This window comes from Saimiri boliviensis, chromosome X (genome assembly GCF_048565385.1).
Source record: "Saimiri boliviensis isolate mSaiBol1 chromosome X, mSaiBol1.pri, whole genome shotgun sequence".
In the NCBI taxonomy this organism is placed as follows: domain Eukaryota; kingdom Metazoa; phylum Chordata; class Mammalia; order Primates; family Cebidae; genus Saimiri; species Saimiri boliviensis.
The window spans coordinates 126,707,422-126,730,056 of NC_133470.1; the positions used below are offsets into that span (position 1 = coordinate 126,707,422).

Here is a 22,635-nt window from a genome sequence, read left to right on the forward strand (position 1 = left end):
ATTCTCTGCATTGCTTAGGCGGAATGATTCTGTCCTTGCATCATGGTCTCTCACATCTCTGGGCCTTTGTACACATGGATCTCCCTGCCTGGGAAAGACTTCCTCCCATGACCCATGCCCATGGATTGTACTCTGTTTGTCTTTCAAGACCCAGCTCTGGCCTATTCCACCCGCCTCAGGCTGGGCTTAGTATTCTTCCTCTGTGCTTCCAGAGCACCTGTGCCTAATGCACTGTGTTAGGACTGACTACTGTGTTTCTCCATTAAGCTGTGGCTGACTCCGGGACCAAGACCAGGCCCTCTTCATCTTCATATTTCCAGCCCAAGCACGGGGGTGCCTCGAAAAAAATGTTACCTGAGGAGATGGTGGTGAGCACTGATGCTCTCAGTTGAGAAGAAAACAATCTGATTAAATATGCACAGCAAGGTGGGAATGGCTGAACTCTCTGGGGAAATTTACATCTTAAAAGAGAAACTAGTTGGTAATGCAAGAAATCTGGAATGGGAGGAATATATGGGGGCGATTGCGTCCCGTGTGTACATCTGCATGCTGATTCTAGTGCCTCTCACCACTCTTCTGCTTCTTGGGCAGGAAGCACAGGCACACTGAGCCTTACAAAGCTAAGAAGCTGCTGTGGGGCTCGGGAAAGCAGATAGTGGGAGTCCGTCAGAGCACTAGAAAGTGGAGGCACTAACCTGATCCCTCGCCATTCTACCCAGTGACCCATTATCCAGGTCAGGTCTTGTGCCCCCAACTCTCCCCTTTTTCCCTGGGCTGGGGCTTTGTTTCCCACAATTCCATGTCCCAGGACTGATGAATTAGAAAGCTATTGAGGTACAGAGGTACATTTCCTTTTTTGATATTTTATTTAATTTATTATTTTTTTAAAAGTAAAGACGGTGTCTCACTATGTCCCCAGACTGGGTGTCAAACTCCTGGGCTCAAGCGATCCTTCTGCTTCGGCCTCCCAAAGTGCTGGAATTACAGGCACGAGCCATAACGACAGCCTAGTCGTTTCCATGGAAAACATGTGCCTCCCCAGGATTCAATGCTTTCCACATGACAGATGCTCAATTGGCACTGACTAACTGGTGAAAGGATCTGAGAATTATCTCCTCCTGCATCTTGGCCCCTTTGCTTTGAGGACCCTGAGCTCTCTCAGTGATGTGTCACTGAACTGTCTCTTGGGGATGCTCAGGCTTGGGGAAGACTCCTCTTCATAACTGCCCCCACACCTGGCCACCAAGCCATATGTGCACCGGAGTCAAACGCAGTGGTGAGGATCCCCAGAGGACCAGACCCTGCTGGGGAACCACCCAGGATCTCCCTGTGGCCAGTAGTGCCTGAGCACTGTGCCCAGTGGCCTACTCTGGATACCTTGGTGCCGCAGGAAGGATGTGTTTGGTGAGCCTTCAGTTGCTGAGAGAGAGATTTCCGGAGGTTCTTCTCTTTGATGCCCTGCAGGAGGGAGGGGGGAAGAAAGGGTTCCAGACCCCACTCCTTCCTAAAAGCAGAAGAAAAGTAAGAGATTAGTGAGAAAGGCAAAGTGGGACAGAGAGAAGATGGTAAGACAGAAATTGACTGAATCTGAAAGGTAGAGATAGAGGAATAGAGACTGGGAGAAAGAAAAAGGGACAGGGACAGGGACAGGGAAATAACATTAGCCATAGTTCCCTAGTAGAGGCTGTAGCTCTAGGGCTTCATGGGCTAGATATAAGGGACTCCAATTCTCACTCCCATCCCATGTCCTACATTTCTGAAAATCATAGCATAGCTCAACAAGCGTACATTTTCCCTACGCAAATATCTGCCCCATCACAAAGGGCCCCAGTCCAACTCACTCCACATTCTTGAGTGAGATCTTCTGACTAGGTCGAGTGGCTGAGACAGTGATATAGATGTGGAGCGCAGCAAGGCCCAAAAGCATCTCTGGCTTGGGGTCCATTCCAAAGCGTTCTCGAATAACATCATTCCGACTCTGTGAGAGAGGGCAGTCCAAACCTATCAGTTGAAGGAGACATTCCTTCCCCACCCCCTGATCTACTCCCTTACATCCCAGACAATACTCATGGTATCAGTAAGGCATGCTAGATCAAGGGACAGAGGAAGGTGCTCCCCTTGAGCAAGAGACAACACAGGAGCCTGAGGTTTCGGAACCTGTTCACTTCATTCAGCAGATATTGGATGGCCTTCTCAGTGACAGGTGCACACAATGGCAAGGTACAAGCAGACAGTCCAGTTCACTGAAAAAGTGAGACATGGCACCACTTCCTTTTTTTCTTCCTTTTGTAAGAGACCTTCTCACATCTTTTCTTGGGGGTTATACTCACCCCCAAGCTATACATGGCTCCTTCACTAGCTCGGATGGAAACAAGGGGAGAAACATATTAGGAGGGATAGGGCCTTGGCCCAGAAGCCCAGGGTAAGAGCTGGATTGCAAGGATGGGGAGGCATTCTGCTTCATGATGTCTGAAGGACAAAAATATTGATGAGTCAGTCTTCCCTATGCTATCCTAGAGGAGGTCTCCAGGAACTACTGGCCACGGGTATGACAACCCCCAAACCCTGAGGGTGACAGCCCCAGCTATCAATGAGTCAGCTTTGGTTAGACCAGTTGCCCATTTTGTTAAAGTGGAACCAGAATAGACTAAGGGACTAGGGAGCCACAGTGATATCACTATAGTATAGGAGAGAGTGGAAAAGGATTACATCATCAATGATCATCTATGCAGAAAATTCAGTGGAATCTATTACAAAAAATTACTACAGCTATAGTCTTCCCACGGTATCCGTGGAGGATATCTTCCAGGACCCCCATGGATATTGAAATTTGTGGATGTTCAAATCCTTTATATAAAATGCTGTAGTATTTGCATGTAACCTGTGCAAATCCTCCTGTATACTTTAAATCACCTCTAGATTACTTATAGTACCTAATATAATTAAACTGCTAGGTAGGACTGGATGTGATGGCTCATGCCTGTAATCACAGCACTTTGGGAGGCTGAGGCTAGTGGATCACCTAAGATCAGGAGTTTGAAACCAGCCTGACCAACATGGTAAAACCCTGTCACTACTAAAAATACAAAAATTAGCTGGGCATGGTGACACATGCCTGTAATCCCAGCTACTCTAGAGGCTGAAGCAGGAGAATCACTTGAACCTGGGAGGTGGAGGTTCCAGTGAGCCGAGAGCAAAACTCCATCTCCAAAAAAAAAAAAAAAAAGTTACGTAGGCCAGGCACCATGGCTCATGCCTGAAATATCAGCACTTGGGGAGACTGAGACAGGTGAATCACTTGAGGTCAGGAATTTGAGACCAGCTTGGCCAACATGGTGAAACCCTGCCTCTATTAAAAATTCAAAAATTAGGCCAGGGGCGGTGGCTCACCGCTATAATCCCAGCACTTTGGGAGGCCATGGTGGGTGGATCATGAGGTCAAGAGATCGAGAGCATCTGGGTCAACATGGTGAAAACCCGTCTCTACTAAAAATACAAAATTTAGCTGGGCATGGTGGCGCACGCCTGTAGTCCCAGCTCCTCGGGAGGCTGAGGCAGGAGAATTGCTTGAACCCAGGAGGCGGAGGTTGTGGTGAGCCGAAATCGCGCCATTACACTCCAGCCTGGGTAACAAGAGTGAAACTCTGTGTAGAAAAAAAAAAAAAATTCAAAGATTAGCTGGGCATGGTGGTGCACGTCTATAGTCTCAGCTACTTGGGAGGCTGAGGCAGGAGAATCGTTGGAATCTGGGAGGTGGAGGTTGCAGTGAGCTTCGATCATGGCACTGCACTCCAACCTGGGTGACAGAGAAAGACTCCATTACAAAATAAAATAAAATAAAATAAAATAAAATAAAATAAAATAAAATAAAATAATAATGTTCTGTAAATAGTTATTATACTGTATCTTTAAACTTTGTATTTTTTAAATTATTGTACCATTATTTTTTATTGTTTTTTGAATATTTTCAAAATCCACATGTATGGAACCTATAGATATGAAGGGCCAAATGTAGTGAGTTTACCAAGGTTTCAGTATATAAGATCAATACGCAAAAATCAATTATATTTCTATTTTCTTTTAAAAAATCTTTTTTTTTATATAAAGATGGGGGTCTCACTATGTTGCCCAGGCCGGTCTTGAACTCCTGAACTCAAGTGATCTTCCTGTTTCAGCCTCCCAAAGTGCCGGAATTACAGGCGAACATGCCCAACCCCAATTGTATACATGCTAGCAAGAAATAATTGAAAATTGAAATTCAGGCCGGGCGCGGTGGCTCAAGCCTGTAATCCCAGCACTTTGGGAGGCCGAGGCGGGTGGATCACAAGGTCAAGAGATCGAGACCATCCTGGTCAACATGGTGAAACCCCGTCTCTACTAAAAATACAAAAAAAATAGCTGGGCATGGTGGTGCGTGCCTGTAATCCCAGCTACTCAGGAGGCTGAGGCAGGAGAATTGCCTGAACCCAGGAGGCGGAGGTTGCGGTGAGCCGAGATCGCGCCATTGCACTCCAGCCTGGGTAACAAGAGCGAAACTCCGTCTCAAAAAAAAAAAAAAAAAAAAAAAAGAAAATTGAAATTCAAATCAAAATCATTTACAATAGCATCAAAAAATATGAAATAATTGGTGACAAATCTGACAAAACATGTGAAGGCCCATATACTGAAAACTACAAAATACTGTTGAGAAAAATTATAGAAGGTCTAATTAAATGTAGAAATATTGTGTTCAGAGATTGGAAGACTCAATATTGTTAAGATGTCAATTGTCCTCAAATTGATCTATAGTTTCAACATAATCCCAATCCAAATCACAGCAGGTTTTGGTAGAAATTATCAAGGTAATTCTAAAATTCACATGAAAATGCAAAGGACCTATAATAGCCAATCCAACTTTGAAAAAGAACAAAGTTGGAGAACAAATACTTCCTGATTTCAAGAATTATTATGAAGCTCCAGTAATCAAAAGAATGTGATGTTGACATAAGGACAGACAAGTAGATCGACATATCACAATAGAGAGTTCAGAAATAGATCTATACATATATAGACAACAGATTTCTGACAAAAGTACCATGGCAATTCAGTGGAGAAAGGATAGTCTTGTCAACAAAAGGTACTGGAACAACTGGATGTCCATATGCAAAAACAAAAAACAAAAAACCAAAACCCCACGAAACTTTGATGGATACCTTACACCACATACAAAAGTTAATTCAAATGGATCATAGGCCTAAACGTAAAACCGTAAATGATAAAACATCTAGAAAAAAAGAGAAAAATTCTTGTAACCGTGGGCTAGAGAAAGATTTTTTTAGATATGACACCAAAAGCACTGTCCATAAAAGAACAAATTAGCAAACTGGACTTCATGAAAATTCAAACATTTGCTCTGTGAAAGACATTGTTTGGAGACTGAAAAGGCAAGCCACATACTGGAAGAAAATAATTGCAAATAGTATATCCAACAAACAGCTTGCATCCAGAATAAATAAAGAACTCTCAAAACTCAGTAAGAAAGCAACCCAATAAAAAAGCAGGCAAAGATCTAAACAGCCACTTCACCGAAGAAGATGCGTGGCATCAAATAAACAGATGAAAAGATGCTCAACATCATTAGTCATTAGGAAAATGCAAGTGAAAATCATAATGAGATGCCACTACACACTATCAGAATGACTAAATGTTAAAAAAGAATATTGACAATACCAAGTACTGATAAGTATATGAGAAACTGAAACTCTTATACATGGCTGGTGGGAATGAAAGATGGTATAACTACATTTGAAAGAAGTATTGCAGTTTCTTTACAAAATTAAAGAAAGGTACATCTACCATATGCTCAAACCATTCCAAACCTGTTTACCCCAAAGAAAAGAAGGCATATGTCCATACAAAGACTGCTACATGAATGTTCATAGAAGTTTTATTGTAATAACTAAAACCTGGAAACAACCCAAATGTTCATCAACAGATGAATCAATAAACACACTCTAGAATATCCATACCTGACAATAAAAATGAATGAAATATTGATACATGCAACAACATAGATGGATATCAAAATCAGTATGCTGGGCCAAATAACTCTGATCAAAATAAGTGTATGTACCATATGATCTCATTTCTTTATATCTCTAAAAAGTGCCTAGGACTGAGAGGGATGAATTACAAGGTGGCCTGAATAAACTTTTGGCAGTGTTAGATATGTTCCATATTTTGATTGTGGTGATAGTTTCATGGGTATAAACGTAGGTCAAAACTTACAGTATTGTGTATTTCAAACATGTACGGTTTGTAATTTGTCAGTTATCCCTCAATACAGCTGTTACATATAAAAAATAAAGAATACAGCTAAAGTTCATATCATCATGAAGGAGAAGGATAGAATGGACATGATCTTGTCACTAACTTTTAAAATATTCAAATCAAGGTAATCCTTGGAACCTTGAATGAAGAAATTTAGGGCAAAAAAAAAAAAAAAAGAGAGAGAACTAAAACTATGAAATTCACAGAGCAACCACAACTCATTGTCTCCTAGAAGGTTTGTAAATGAACTTGAGGCTATTTGCAAAATGTTCCTAACATTTTAGGTTGTCAGAAGAGTCAAAAAGGACAATCACGATGTCTCATAGCACCTCCCGAGGTATCACCATCAGAGACAGATGAAGTTTTAGTTTTTTCTCTCATTAAGTGCTGCTGTATGTCCTATGGGCAACTAAAAGTCAACATTTCCCAAAATGAACTCATCTTTTCCCTAAACCCATCCCATTGCCTGTATTCTCTAATGGGAATGATACTACCTTCACAAGACACCATTAAGTTAAAGCCTATCCATTCTACCCTTTAAATCTCTCTTGCAACCCATCCCATCTGCTTCGTCACGGCCCTGGTTCTATCCCTTGTCATTTCTTCTGGATAACTGCCATAGCTCCCTAGCTGGTGTACTTCTTCAACACTTGTGTGGTCTTTTGAAATTGCTCATCTGACCAGGCTATTCTCCTTTAATCATTTCTGCTCTCCTACCCTCTGCAGAATTTCTTCACTTTGGCTGCACATTAGGATCACTTGAGGAATTAATAACAAAATACCAGTGTTTGGAACCCACTCCCATAGATTTTGATTCAACTGGTCTTGGATGGGGCACAGCATTTTCCCAAAGTCTGCATCTAGGGTTAAAACCCACCATCACAAGGCAGAGGTTCTCAAAATCTTTTGGGTATCAGAATCCCCTGGAGGGCTTGTTAAAACACAGGGTACTGAATTCTACCTCCAGAGTTTCTGACTCAGTAGGACTGGGCTGGGGCCTAAGAATTTGCATTTCTAACAAGTTTCCAGTTGATTCTGATGCTACCAGTCCAGGAAACATGAAATTGCAAAGAACCTAGAATAGCCACACTTTAAGAATCATTGCCCAGTCTCAATCATAAAGTCTATGCTTGCCTTGGCCTACCAAAGCCTTTCACCCTGCTTCCTGTCTCTCCAATGTTATTTCCCACTTCTCCTTACCCCACATCCTGTACTCTAGCCATTAGAAATCACTCATGGTTCTCTCATTATGCCATGCTGTTTCATGCCACCATGGCTTTGTAAATGCAAGGCCCTTTGCTTAGAGTATGCCCCCTCCACTCCATCTCTCTACACAGCAAACTCCCACTCATTCTTCAAGGCTAAGAGCATGGATACATCACTTCCTCCATTTAGCCTGCACCGTCTCTCTTGTGTTGAGTTGGAAAAATGCTTCCTGAGTGCCCTCATCTTCATTGCACCCTGGTGCTGTCTTATTTATTCATGTACATATGAGCTCTAGTGAGCCAGGACAGTCCTTTATTCACTTCTGATTGCTAGTACCTAGCATAGGACTTAACCCAGAGTAAGTGTCCAGTAAATGTTTCTGGATGAACTGAATTGGGAATCATCTCATACTGGAGCTAACTATTGGGGGTTGGGGCCCATTTAAACCCAAATGGGCTTGTTAAATTTTAGGATAGTAAAGTTTAGGATGCCAGAGTTACTGGGGTTGCTTGTTTCTGAAAGCCGAAGAGATCTGAGTGGACAAATAGACAAGACTTTGAGCTCACAGCCAGCTCAGGTCACCAGGCCAACCAGTTTGGCCATGGTCTACAATCGTAGCAGAAAAGGAAGGAAAGGGCCTTCAGAGCTACCTGGAGGTGGGAAAAACTTACATAGTGACTTCATTGTGGTGGCAGAACAGCCTGCCTGCTTGTTTGTCCACTGGTCTGTCTGTGTATCCCCAAGCCAGACTCTACCTGGATGTATAGATACTCAAAAGCAGCGGGATCCCGACGCAGGAGCTCCACAGGGTCTTTGGGAAAGAAGCTTATTCGGAAGAGGCATTTCATTCCATGATAGTGTGTCCGCTGTACCACCTGAATTCCAGGGATGAAAGGCGAGAAGAAAAGAGATCTGGAATCAATGGCTGGGATGGTGGGCAGGCAGCTCAGTGGCTCCTTAAGGTGGGGCTTGAGGCAGAGCTAAGCTCTTGTTTCCTACTCTGTCTCCCATCTGGCTGATCCCAAAAGTGTTGAGGAGTCAGGTCTTTTTGACTCTTCTGAGCCAAAATAACAGGAATTTTCAAATCACTTATCTAGGACATGACCTTTATCAACCACTGGGTCTAAGGCCCAAGACACTAGGCAGGAAGGTATGGTTCCTGGCAATGGCTCAGACTCTTCTTGCCATGGGATTCATGCCTTTACCTTGCAGAGGGGCTCAGCCTCAAGCAGAGTAAATTGCTGATTAGAGTAAATCAAAGGTTTAAAATCTTATTTGTAGGTACAGATGAAACAACTTGGCACTATATTGATAATTGTTGAACCTGAGAATGGGTAATAGGGTTAATGATACCATATTCCTCCTACTTGTGTGTATGTTTGAAACTTTTCATAATAAAAAAGTTTAAAATCCCATTTGGAAAAGGAGACCAACTGAATTCAAAGGGCTCCTTGGGGGTGAGGGAGGTGCCTAGGCCTCCCTGCAGGCAGGGTGCCCACAACGTTTCCTTCCCACCAGTGAGTCTCTGTATTGCATTTGGCTGAGAGTTAAACTTGAATCTCTCTTTCCAAAAATCCTTTCATCTTTTTGTCTGATTTGGGGTTTTGTTTGGCTTTCATGTTGGCTCTGAAAAGGTATTTCTTCCAGTCTCCCTCTCTAAGTCTGTCCCACCGTAGTTGAGAGTACTGCTTGGTTTTGGCGGTATCTCTGACGCTTCTTGATGCTTCACTGTTGATGAAATGCTAGCCAGAAATCCTGGATTTTCCCAGCCCTTTTCCACACGGCGAGGGCTAGAAAGACCAGATATTTTTTCGACGGGGGTGACATGCTGCCTGTTTTTGACCTTACTCAGTCAATTCTCAACTCCCATTTGTCCTAGGACTTCACTGGCCTTTATGCCACCAGCCTTTATGCAACACTGGCCTTTGTGGTAACCCAGGCTCTGTGTTCCACAATGAGTAAAGTGACCCCTAGTGCTGCTCAGAGGCCCTGGGGAGAGGTGCAGAGGTAGGTGGTTCTGAATTACACCTGACCAGGCATATGGCAAAAGAAGGGACAAATGAGAGCTCTAGGACAAGCGCAAGTTGGGAATTGGCTGAGTAGGGTCTGCTCCCTGACCTTTCCATAATAACCTTCATGCAAAAGGCCGAGTTTTCTCCCAGGAAGCAGAAAAATCTATCATGTGGAGTTTCCAGGAGCCAGGAGACTTGCCATTCGTTGTTCCTTATCTCAGCATTCTGGGTGCCATGTGGTGAATCACCCCACACTCTTACCCCTAGAGACCAAGACTGATGATCTTTATGCTCTTCTCAGCTCACAAAGGCCATTGCCAAAAGCCCCCTGGAGGTGGATAATACCAGCTTTGGGTGAGAACTGTGACTTCTGGGAACCGGCTGAGCATATCATTATGAATTTTCCAGACAGGGAGTGCCTTGGGTCTTCTCTACTAGAGGCCACATGCAAAGCTATGTGGAAAAAAGTGTTACTTACATAAGCTAGGGGTTGCTTGTCCTGAAGAAGCAGAAACTTGTGATTCTGTTCTGGCCCGGCATACTCCAGGACAAGAGCAAAGTGCTCAATGTACCTCAAGGAGAGGCGGTCCTGTAATGTTACCATCACATCCTGTGGGACAGAAAAGAGCCTTGAGAGGGAGATTGGTTCTGGCCTTAAGCTATGATAAGGACTAAACATGGGACGGGGGGATTAAACACCAAGAAAAGAAAGATAGTCCTGGGAGAAGGCTGCAACACTGGCCTTTATGGTAGCCCAGGCTGCGACTCACAATGGGTAAAGTGACCGACGAGCGCCTGCCTCGAGGTGCAGAAGGTCGGTGTTTCTGAAAAGAAGGTGGTTTCTCTCCCTCCCTACCTCTCCTTCCACTCCACAAATTATCTTCTAAATGCTTACTAAATGCCACGCACTGTGTTGGCTCTCCCTTCGCTTTCTCTTACAAGTCAGAATATCCACTTGGGTTTGTCTGTCAACTCTTAGGAATGAACAAAAACAAAAGTGACATTTATATGATTAAAAAGTATACTATTCCTGGATTCATAATCTAAATCAAATGACTTGAGTTACTGGCAAAATGTTCATTTTTGACCATAGCTGGTTTTTATAGATGATCAATTTAGCAACTTGAAAAATGTATCCACGCAGAGGAACTATGTCATGTGTTTTGTGTACAGTCATAAATCTGACTACTTCTGGGTTCCGTCTGCTCTGCTGCCCTACTTTTAATATGAGGGTGTCTGGAAACATATCAGTGGGGGCTGCACAAATGTCGGTTTTGAGACTTCTGCCACCAATTTGCTGTAACTTTGGCTTATACAGGGCTCCAATGTGCGTGTTCATGGAGTCAGCATCTCTCAGCCCCCAAACGCTGGAAAGAATCAGGCTTGGGAATGTGAAGCATCCTTACGACTGCGGTTGCCAAACAAGCCCCTCAGTGAACACTGAAAGACATTCAGTTATTCAAATGTTAGGCTGGAAATTGGTGGGTACTTGAGAGCATCTCTTTGTGTTGTCCAAGTAGTCACAGAGGCGCCAGTGTTGCTGGAGCTCTGTCAGGGACAGATGAGGTTTTCTTTGCAGTTCGGCTGCACTGGGAATGTGGACAGCCAAGCCAGCGATTGCCAACTGGTGTTACAAGTGTAACAGCCCCCGTGCAGGCTGTCAATTCACCCAGGTACCTCTCTGGGACAAGTGGCTTGGCAGCCTGTCAAAGTCCCAATAAGTTGCCAGCACACCCTTCCTGGAGTCAGATTGAGATCACAAAGGAGGGGAACACTGCTATCTTGGAAGGCTGGGGCCACCTGGAAGCCACAATAGAGCTGATGATGTGAGGTGGGAAACTTCAGAGAAGTCTCCAAGGGGAAAGAGAGGGCACTAAACACTCCAGGATGGAGACAGAGCCCACAATGGACCTACCAACCCATGAATAAAACACCAAGGAGGATTCTGACAGAAAGTGATATTCTCCTCTGCGGGAGGCACATTTGGAATCCCCTGGGTGGCTTAGTTCTGCTTCAGTGCCCCCTCCCATAGCCTGAGAACTTCAATAGCCAAAAGACCATTCCATGTCGCCGTAAGCAGTTTGTTTAGGTCCTGGGTCCCCTGCGGGACCTACTTAGGTCTAAGCCTTTCAAAAAAATTCTTCATTCAGGGACTGTCCCACTCCCTGCATAATACTTAGCGCCTCTGACCCTAAGACATAAAATGCCAGTAGCACATCCAATCATTGGGATGACCTAAAACACGCTTAGACACTTCCAAAAGCTCTCGAAGAGTGGGAAGTAGCAATCCTGGTTGAAAACCACTGGCAAGACCCATTCTGACTACCTGATAACTCCTCTGGGCATGCTGGCCCAGGAATTTCTTTACTTATAGGGTTGCCTTGGTCCCAGTGTGGGAACCACAGGATACCTGTGGACCAAGCTGGGTTTTCTGGGTAGATGCTGTAGCGGCCTGGCAGTTTGGGTAGGATTAGTTGCATGAAAACACTCGTTCTGGGAATGGCATTCTCTTTCTGGAGAGAGTCCAGAAGATGCAGGAATGGATATTTCTGTCCCAGAGCAGAGTTGAATCTGGGGGTGAATCATATCATCACTTCTATTCCGAAGGATTAGAGGAAAGTCACTAGGACTTTCTGACACCTGGCTGAGCTGTTAAGAAGCACAGATCAGTAATGGCTCTTCCTGTGAAAAGAACAGCCAAAGGGGCTGTGGCTTGACTTTTCAAATCTTGGTTCAGTGCTTGAGATCAGGTTGTTATTTAAAAAGCTAGGCATAGCTAAGCTAATGTCCCAAGAGACTGTGTTTATTTCTGTGCTTAAACTTGCATAGGTGTTATTGTATCAATATAAATCACTTTTGCTTTATAAATGGTTTAATGATCTTCATACTCCTTAGTTCCTAAGAATCCTGAAGGACCCCATGTAACACAAACACAAAGCAGTTCACAAATGTAAGTGCACACACATGGTTTAACAATTACTAGCACACAGTTGAGCATGCAAATTTCCACCACCACTCTCATCTGGGACTGTGCCTTTTTGCAGCCTTGTGCTAACAAGCATCCAGAGCTTAAAGGCCACCTTACTCCAGTGGCAAGCGGCTATGTGCCGACTCAGAGGAACACAGGACACGCAATCGCATATACTCTGGAGAGGGCTACGCTGATCCAGCGGGAGGAGACTGTATGTACCTTAACAGTGGTCCGGCCATCAAATGTGAATGACTTGATCTGCCCATTTTCTAAGAAAACCTTCAGGACGTTGGGGATGAGGAGGAGAGCTTCCTTCTTCATCATTTTCTGTAAACAAGCAGGAAAGGACAAGGGGAGGGGCTCATTCAGAAGGAGGTAGGAAGCCAGAGGAAGGGTGTGAGAATGGAGAGAGAAAAGGAGATGGAGACAGAGAGCCAAAGGTGTAAGAGGACAGAGACAGAGGAAAGAGCAGATCAATAATACATGGGACCAGAACCAAATTCCCCAACACGACACAGTCATATCAAAAGCTCACCTCCATTTGACATCACAGAGCACCCACATTCTACTGTGGTTCAAACCTCCACAGATCAGAGCATAGGGATCACCACATATCCTCTGAAGGGCTGATGGGAGGCCTCCTTTGGAGTCTACTTTACCCACATGATCTTATCTCTGACTTTTTAAAAAACACCTTCTACGAAGCTTCTAGACTGATCTTATCTCCTGATTTCCCCCTTTGCCCCGGGCTCTTCACAAGCGAAGGTCACTTCCCATCCAGGCCTTGGCTCTGCCTTTTCCCCTCCCTAGGCCCTTTCTGACCTGGCCCCTACCTAGTCTCCAGACTCATCTCTTGCTATTCCTAGTACCCACACCTCCAGACCTCTGATGATTCTTCGTCATTCAGGGACTGTCCCACTCCTGCACAACACTTAGCATCTCTGACCCTGAGACATGAAGAGCTAGTAGCACATCAAATCATTGGGATGACCTGAAACACCCTCGGACTTTTCCTTCTTTCTTTCTTTCTTTCTTTCTTTCTTTCTTTCTTTCTTTCTTTCTTTCTTTCTTTCTTTTTCTTTCTTTCTTTCCTTCTTTCTTTCTCTTTCTCTCTCTTCTTTCTTTTTTTCTTTCCTTGTTTCTTTCTCCTTTTTTTTTCTTTCTCCTTTCTTTCTTTCTTTCTTTCTTTCTTTTTTTTTTTTTTTTGAGACAGAGTCTTGTTCTGACGCTCAGGCTGGAGTGCACTGGCACGATCTTGGCTCAATGAAACCTCCGCCTCCTGAGTTCAAGCAATCCTACCTCAGTCTCTCCAATAGTTGGGATTACAGGCGAGAGTCACCACATCAGGCCCTCAGACATTTTCAAAAGCTCTCTAGTAGTGGGCAGTACTGATTCCGATTCAGAAGTTCTCAATAAAAATTCATTAAATAAGGGCTGTTCTCTTTCTCTGAGGACTCTAAAAGAAAAAAAAAAAAAAGGCTGTGCTCTGTGCCTTTCTTTTTTCCTCTTTGGCAAACTCCTATTTATCTTTCAAAACCCAGCTCAAATATGTATTCTGTAAAGCCTTGGTCTAATATCAGCAGATACTTGGATGTGGTTTTCCATGCATTCCTATAGCAATTTATACACACTTTTCACAATGCTCTTACCATATTTTGTTTTCTTTTGTTTATGAGACAGGGTCTCGCTCTATTGCCCAGGCTAGAGTGCAGTGGTGCAATCATAGCTCACTGCAGCCTCAAACTCCTGGGCTTAAGTGATCCTCCCACGTCAGCCTCCCAAATAGCTAGGACTACAGGCATGTGCCACTGTATCTAGCTAATTTTTTTACTTTTTGTAGTCACAGGGTCTCACTATGTTGCTGAAACTCACCTTTATCATATTTTTGAAAGATATTTGTCTTTCACAATCAAATGATGAACTGAGAGCACAAGGACCATGTCCTATTTATCTTTGTAGTCCCAACACTAAAGAAAGTTTCTGGCACATGTTTGGTGCACAATAAAAGGCTGCTGAATGAATAGGCAGTAGGTGTTTAATGTGTACTTATTGAACAATCACACGCATCCCATTTCCCTGGGCCAACGTCATGATCAGTTCTGTAGGAATGGAAAAGCTGCAGAGATAACCAGATTCCTTAATTCACCAGGCATGCATTGAGCCTCTACTGTATGCGCAACATTACGCTAAGTCTCCATGAGAGCTACAGAAGATTTAAGTCCAGTCTTAAATTTTTGTTATAGTGATTTGGCACACATACACATTATAAAACCAAAGCAAACCAACAGGTATAAGATGGCTAAAGTTTCCTAGATAAGGCAAATTGGATTTTGATTTTGAAGGAGACAGTGGGTATGGGATTTGAGAAGCCAGATGAGAACAGTCCAGACCTAGAGACTGTCACGGATCATTGACAAAGCATGGAAAGAGACAAGCTTAGCTATGGTCAAGTCAACGTGGGAAGTAATAGAATATCAAATTGGAAAAGTGTGACTCCCTGGTCCCCTCCCTAATCTTGAGATGCCTTGCTCCTGCCAGGCCCAGAGGCCCCGGATCCCCCAACTGATGATGCTCGCGGTGGCAGGTTTTATTTAGCACACTGGGTTGGACTCAGATAATTACTTAATTGATTTTGCTTAAAAATAGAGTTGGCAAGGAACGCCCACAGGATTTATTTTTGCTCTGGCTGCTTAATAAAGCCTTGGAACATGAAAGGAAAGGGTTGATAGGACAGCCTGGAGTCACCTGGGCCTGAATTCCCCCCAGGTCCTGACCTGTGATGAGGCTGCTATGGTCCATACTGGCGGCAGCATGGAGAAAGGTGCGTCAGGTAATTGCATGAGTGTAGCGAAAGCTGGAAGATTGATGTCTGTCTCTCAGCCAGACAAGAGCCTTGCACTGTGCCTGCTGGCCTCTCCAAGAAAAAGAAGTAACTCTAGGTGGGTCCCAGCTACTCTGTAGCATTCGCATTCAGATTAGACTGGAGTGGGGGCTTGTTTGTGCCTGTAGCCTAGCTGTGATGTATGGAGAGGGGAATCATGGTGCAGGAAGGAGAGAGTGGCGAAGGGAAAGTGAAAGGGAGAGGAGGGAAGGGGAAGGGGGAGGAAGGGAAGGAGTTCTTCACTGGGTTGCCTGCCCTTGACTAATTACTCTGCAGTGTTGAGATGGGGTAGGATGAACCTGTTCATGCTTCCCAAATCCGAGTCATATGTCCTCTGGGTTTTCAAGCACTCAGGACTCTTCCCAGTGACTTGGATCTCGGGGTCTGTTTCACCCCGATTTGCAGGGACTCAATTTTACTCCTCTTCCCCTCTGTTCACCAATTATCACGTATCTTAAACCTTCTCTGCTAGAATTGACACAGATCCCAACTATCAATCATTCAGACAGCTTGCCCAGTGGGGTCCTGTAGTCCCCTGGGCTTGCCAGCCTTCCTTGTGCAGAGACGGAGGAGGGTATAGGCTGATTTTGGGAATGAGAGTGAGAGAAATGGAGATGGAAGACACCTGTATCCTCTATCCCTTCTTCTCAGTGACTGTGCCTCAATTAATATAGAAGTGCCTGGCACCCTGCTGATTTCCCTTCTCTGTCTGGGCCTGCTATCTTCTCCTGACAACTGCGGCTGTGCCTCAGTACATACATGCCAAGGGCCTCCAGACAGCTCTGCCTGTCACAGCTATCAAAAGCACATGAGTGCCTGTTAGCTCTAGCTGTCCCTTCCGCCCTCACCAGGATATCACTAACTTCTGCAGATTCCCGAGGGACTTGGCCAGAATGCATGACTGCTTAACACACTTCTTTTCTGCTCTTCACCTGCCTCTTCTCATTTGCATATCTGGAGTCGACAGTTCATTGCATGTAAACCTCCCAAAGCAGTGAGAAACACTGTGGCTGGCCAAGACACCCCAGATTGGCAGCTGCATGGCATGGGCTGTCAAATATTACCTGTCCTTCGAAACAATATCACCCAGTAGTAGATTCTGTATTATCTCAATTGGAACCACTTGTCCCCCTCAACATTGCCGAGAGGTATCCAGTAGCAGGGAACAGGTATTCATTTTGCCTCCCTTCTGGTGCTGAGAACACAGCAGGTGTCTAATAAAAACTCGGTGCCTTAATGAGAGTCTGTATCATTTCCCCTAGGCAGCTTCACTCATCACTGCATGGCCTTTTCCAGTCAAGATGTGGAGTTGCAGGATCACTTAAATGTGAAGAGAGCTCAATTTCACCAGCCGCTCATTCCTGGGTCTTCAGGAAGCCATTATTTCCTTCCTGTTTCTATCAAGTAGCAAGAGATGTGTATGGAGCACTTGCTCTGAGTGTAAGCTACTGTGCTACGGATAGAAATTTCTCTAAGCATCAGAAGACTCTTGAGTGAATCAATATATAGTCCTTCTCCCCACAATTCCTGGGGCCTCTCTGGATGTCACATATCCCTCTTCACTCACTACTTTTCCCCCTCCAGCACCTGGATGCTCCCACTCTAACCCACTGGGAAAGCTGTCCACCATAAATAGCCCCAGAGCGAGAGCTAGACAGCCAGGCAGATTATGGCCAGGGGCTGAGGGGAGGGAGCCGAAGCTACACTTACTGCATCTGTTTCTCCAACTGCCACCTGCTCAGAAAATCGAACCTTCACAGGATTGGACCTCAGCTTGGCCTTCTTCGCAGCACTGATGAAAGCAGATTTGGGGGACTGGAAAAAGAACAGAGAGCTGGTGAGTTCTCCATCCCTGGGGAAAACCTGACCTTTGTCACATCAGAGTTAAGATGTCCCAGTACAGGTACACTTTGCATTACTGATCAAGGAGTCAATAAATAAATATCGATTACCTACTAGGTGCAAGGCAGCGTGCTAAATGCTTCCCTGTATAGTTAGTGAATTCTGAAAAGGCTGGGCATGAATTGAATTTGGGTAGCTTGAATCCCATTATTAACACTCCAGGCCTAGGGGAGTTTGCAGAAGTTCTCTAGTAATAACATACATTGACTTTTTATAGATTTGGTTTTCTTAATGTGAGATAGACCTAAATGATGTCTTTTTTTTTTTTTTTTTATGACATCTGAATATAAGCATCCCAAAGAGTTTACAGAAATGGTCTTATTCATCTCACAGACATGCCCTGCCCCAAGGAAGGAGTTGCATAATGAATACTATTTTAGATGTGGAAGAAAGGAGACCTAGCACTCCAAAAGGATTTATCCACAGTTACTATACTACTAGAGAATAGAGGTGTGAGATTTAACCCAGGTCTCCTGGCTTTCTTGTTTTGGGCTCTGCACCACTTTTTTTTATCCAATTCTGTTAGAAATGGCCAAAAAAATCAGCACGGCTTTTTTTTTTTTTTTTTTTTTTTTTTTGACAGAGTTTCACTCCTGTCGCCTAGGCTGGAATGCAGTGGCACAATCTCAGCTCATTGCAACCTCTGATTCTTGGGTTCAAGTGATTCTCCAGCCTTGTCTCCTGAGTAGCTGGGATTACAGGCATGCGCCCCCACACCCAGCTAATTTTGCATTTTTAGTAGAGATGGGGGTCTCACATGTTGGCCAGGCTGGTCTCGAACTCCTGACCTTAAATGGTCCACCTGTCTCAGCCTCCCAAAGTCCTGGGCTTACATGCCACCATGCCCGTTGGCTTTGTAGTTCTTGAAAACTCTTGCACAATTTTAGCAGGAAGCATGATTAGCAAACACTGGAAACTAAGCCTTTCCTGGTTGCTCCTTGGATTCTAGCTCCCTGCTGAGCTCTGTATGGCCCAGCAAGCAGGAAATTCAGGAGGTGCGCTGAGGGGCATCCTAATTGTCTTTAGGGGGTTTTCTTAATGTGAGATAGACCTAAATGATGTAGGGGGGCGTTTATTCATTCATTTGACAAATTTAGGAAGGGCTTACTACATGTCACACACTGTTCTAGGTGATGAGGTATAGAGCAGTAAATAAGACAGACAAAACTCCCTAGCCTCATGGAGTGTCCATTTCAGCAGAGATAGACAGAATAAATATCTTTTTGTATATTTACAAAAAGAAGGTAGCAAAGAAGGATTATGAGGAAAAATAAGGCAGGGTAAAGTACTACATAAGAGAATCAGTGACTTGGGGTGGGAGTGGTGAGGGCATTATTGTAGCAATTTTGTAACATAAAATACATTATTATTAACTATAGTCACCATGCTGTGCAGTAGATATCAAAAACTTATTCCTCCTATCTAACTGAGCCTTTGTACCCTTTGAACAGCATCTCCCCATTCCCTCCCCAACCTCAGTCTCTAGTGATCACCATTCTATGCTCCACTTCTATGATTTTGACGTTTTTAGATTACACATGTAAGTGAGATCATGCGGTATTTGTCTTTCTGTGGCTGGCTTATAATAAAAATATTATTTCATAGCACAATGTCCTCCAAGTTCATGTTGTAGCAAGTGACAGGATTCACTTCTTCTTAGAGGCTGAATAGTATTCCATTGTGTATTTATACCACATTTTCTTCATCCATTAATCTGTTGATGGTGGACACTTAGGTTGTTTCCATATCTTGGCTACGGTGAGTAGTGCTGCCATGAACATGGGAATGCAGATGGCTCTTTGGCATAGTAATTTCAATTCCCTTGGATATATATTCACAAGTAGGATTGTGGAGGGTTTTTGTTTTTTATTTTTGAGATGGAGTCTCGCTCTGTCACCAGGCTGGAGTGCAGTGGCGCAATCTCAGCTCACTGCAACCTCTGCCTCTCGGGTTCAAGCAATTCTCCTGCATCAGCCTCCTGAGTAGCTGCAACTACATATGCGTCACCATGCCCAGCTAATTTTTGTATTTTTAGTAGAGACAGGGTTTCACCATGTTGGCCAGGATGGTCTTGATCTCTTGACCTTGTGATCTACCCGCCTTGGCCTCCCAAAGTGCTGGGATTACATGCTTGAGCCACCAAGCCCGTCCTTAATTTTTTTTTTTTTTTTTTTTTTTTTTTTTTTTTTTTTTTAGATGGAGTCTTGCTCTGTCGCCCAGGCTAGAGTGCAGTGGTGTGATCTCGGCCCACTGCAACCTCTGCCTCTCCAGTTCAAGTGATTCACCTGCTTCAGCCTCCCAAGTAGCTGAGATTACAGGTGTGCATCACCATGCCCAGCTAATTTTTGTATTTTTGATAGAGACAGGTTTTCACCATGTTGGCCAGGCTGGTCTCAAACTCCTGACCTCAAGTGATCCACCCACCTCAGCCTCCCAAAGTGCTGGGATTACAGGTGTCAGCCATGGCGCCTGGTCACTGTGAGGTTATTTTAGACAGGATGGTCAGGGAAGACCTCTCTGAGGATGCGACATTAAGCAGAAACTTAAGGAAGCGAGGGAGAGACGGTCACCAGGCTATCTGGAGAAAAGCTTCTGGGCAGAAACTACAGTAAAGGCCCTGAGGTGAGCTGAGGTGTATGAAGAACAGTAAGGAAGGCCAAGGTGGCTGGAGTGGAGTGATGGAGCAGGAGCGGGAGTGGGAGGGGAGATGCTTAGAGATGCAGCTGGGAGCTGGGTCATGTAGGACCTTGTAAATCATGGTGAGGACTTTGGATTTCACTCCACTACAGGGTTTTGATTGAACAGGGTCTGGTATGCATTTTAAAGGGAAGCTTCTGGCTGCTGTGTGGAAAACAAGTGTAGAAGGGCAATGGCAGAAACAGGGAGACCGGCTGGGGGTCTCTAAGTACAATATTTGTAATTGCAATAAAATGGTTAAAACACAATGGAGGCTTGCGCTAGGATGGTAATGACGGAGATGATGAAAAATGAGTGAATTCTGGATATATTTTGAATACTGAATTAGGATGATATGTTGACTGGATCTGAGGGTGAGAAAAAGGGAGGTGTCAACTGGAAGAATGGAATTGCCATTTACTGAGATGAAGAGGACTAGGGAGTGAATCAGGTTTGGGGCCACTTCAAACCCACCACCCCTATGGGCCTTGCCATGGAGCCTAAGTCCTACAATCAGGAATTTCTTTGTGTTAAGGCCCTGAAGGTCCCTGCCAGCTGGGAATATATTAAGCTATTATCTACCATTTACACTGCAGTTGAGATTCATTTACCAGATCAGCCACAGGGGGGCAGGGCCCTAAGATATCCATCAGAAACAAACGACCTCATTGTGTCTTGGGCCCTGGTCCCAGCTGTGTTGTCTGTCGGAGCCAGCAATCTCATTCCCTACAGAGGGCAGATTGCAAAAAGCCACTTGTTTCACCTGAGTCCAGTAGGAAACTGAAGCAGTGAGTGTCAGTCCTGGCTGCATAGTAGAAATGCTGGAGGAGCTTTTAAAAATCCTGAAGCCCAGGCCCCACCGCAGACCAATTTCGTCAGAATTCCTGGGGGTGAGGTCTGAGCATCATTATTTTTTTCAAGCTTCTGATGATTTCCAAATGCAGCCAAGATTAAGAACCATTGAGCTAAAGGAACCTTAAGACTTCTCATCCTGAGCCAAAGGGGCAATTTGTTGGCAGCAGACAATATAGCACAATGAAATCCAGGGCTGGAGATCATTGCAGAAAGTGATTACAGTATTGATTATACATGGAGTTGATAAATGCCTTTGTGTGTTGCATAGCCTGGTGCTACAATCCTGAGTGGGGGCTGCAGGCTGAGGCAGAGGCAAGAGAAAGGGGCAAGATAGATACATCTGTAACTATCCTCAGGCAGCTCTGTTTGATTCCATCTCCACAGTCACCCAAAGTTCCATCAAGGTGCCACAAACATGAGGCAAATGGAATCTTCTTTCTACCTGACAGTCACCTTCTTTCTTCTCTGCCATCATCTGCCCTCAGATGCCTGCATGGCACAGTGTGCGGAACAAGGCATCTCTAGAGACCTGAATGGGCCATGCAGTCCAACCTTCATTTTCACATGTGAAACAGAGGTCTGTGAAGAGGATACATTTTACCCAAAGTATTGAAATAATTGAGTAGCAGAGCTGAAACCAGAACCCAGGTGTCCTGAGCCTTGGGTTAGTGGTTGTTCCCCCACAGCAGGCTAAAGCTGGGAGTCCATTCCTGATCGTTCATCCACTGGTTCTCGTTGTACCTTGGTGTTATTTAACGAACTCAAACAAATGAAGAACCCCAACTGGTATCTTCTTTGTATGTATCCACCATGGTGGAGACGATGGCATACTTGCTATCCGTACCAAAGATGCAAGATTAGATCCTGCCCTAGAGGGTTTCTGTTTGTACCACTGAAAACCAAAGATTCAGATATTTATAGGAGTAGACCACAAAGGAGGAAATGAAATTGTCAATATTTTCAGGGATTATAGTAATTTCCAGGTGTCTGTTTCAGAGTTATTTTCAGCTTGTTAATGCTTTATTCCTCAATGACCCTTGTCCTGTTGGTCTTTAAGATGCCATCCTATTCTCAGTCTTCAGCCTTGATGCTGGTGACTCACTCATTGCCAGCTGGCCTCTGGTAGATGTCATGGAGTCACGTCTAGCCTTATGCTCAGACACGGGTGAGGCCTGCTTTGCAGTGTGATATGAGGGGTCTCTCAGAGGCCTCTCTGTCCCACAGCATATTCAAAGCTTAGCTGTGGGGCTTGAAGTTCGTAATATTAGGGACACTCCTTTGAATTACAATGGTGAGAACTGGGAAGGTCCTGGTCAAAATGTGAATGTGGTAGCAGGAAGGCATGATACACTTCACGGGCCAGCAAATTGCAGGCCTGCATGGGCCAAATCTTGCTCACCACCTGTTTTTGTAAATAAAGCTTTACTGGAACACAGCCATGATCCTCATTTATGTATTGCCTATGGCTGCTTTTGTACTACTACATATGGCCTCCAAAGTCTAAAATACTTATTACATGGCTCTTCAGAGAAACAGTTTGCCAACCCCTGCACTAATTCATAACCATGCACTAACCAGCTGTTTTTAAAACTTGCCTGATGGTAAGAATCACTGAGGAGTGCTTGTTAAAGCACGGATGCCTAGGCTCACACCAGATTTTAAAAGTTAGAATCTCTGGAAGAGTGGGGCCCAGAAATCTGTAATTGTTGAAGATATCCCAATCCATTAAGCATAGATTAATTGAGTAGGTTAAGGCTGGAACGTTTGAGCTCTTCACTGACCCTATTTTTTTCTCCAAGCAGCTGGGAATCTCATTTTGCAAC

General features: G+C 44.4%; 1 protein-coding gene across 6 annotated transcripts in view; it reads right to left on the minus strand.

Annotated features, from left to right (window-relative positions):
* FRMPD3 (FERM and PDZ domain containing 3) overlaps window positions 1-22,635 on the minus strand; it is a 151,435-nt gene that overhangs the window by 37,471 nt on the left and 91,329 nt on the right. For 5 of the 6 annotated variants that reach the window (XM_074392301.1, XM_074392300.1, XM_074392303.1 and 2 more), the window contains 6 exons: window positions 17,090-17,194; window positions 12,718-12,825; window positions 10,006-10,137; window positions 8,271-8,390; window positions 1,842-1,978; window positions 1,378-1,504 (listed from right to left, as the gene is read on the minus strand). In XM_074392301.1, the coding sequence (XP_074248402.1) occupies window positions 1,378-1,504; window positions 1,842-1,978; window positions 8,271-8,390; window positions 10,006-10,137; window positions 12,718-12,822 (621 nt within the window). In that variant the 5' untranslated portion in view covers window positions 12,823-12,825; window positions 17,090-17,194. Of the gene's footprint in view, window positions 1-1,377; window positions 1,505-1,841; window positions 1,979-8,270; window positions 8,391-10,005; window positions 10,138-12,717; window positions 12,826-13,797; window positions 13,922-17,089; window positions 17,195-22,635 lie in introns of those variants that run through there. The other variant, XM_074392302.1, reaches the window with a different exon arrangement.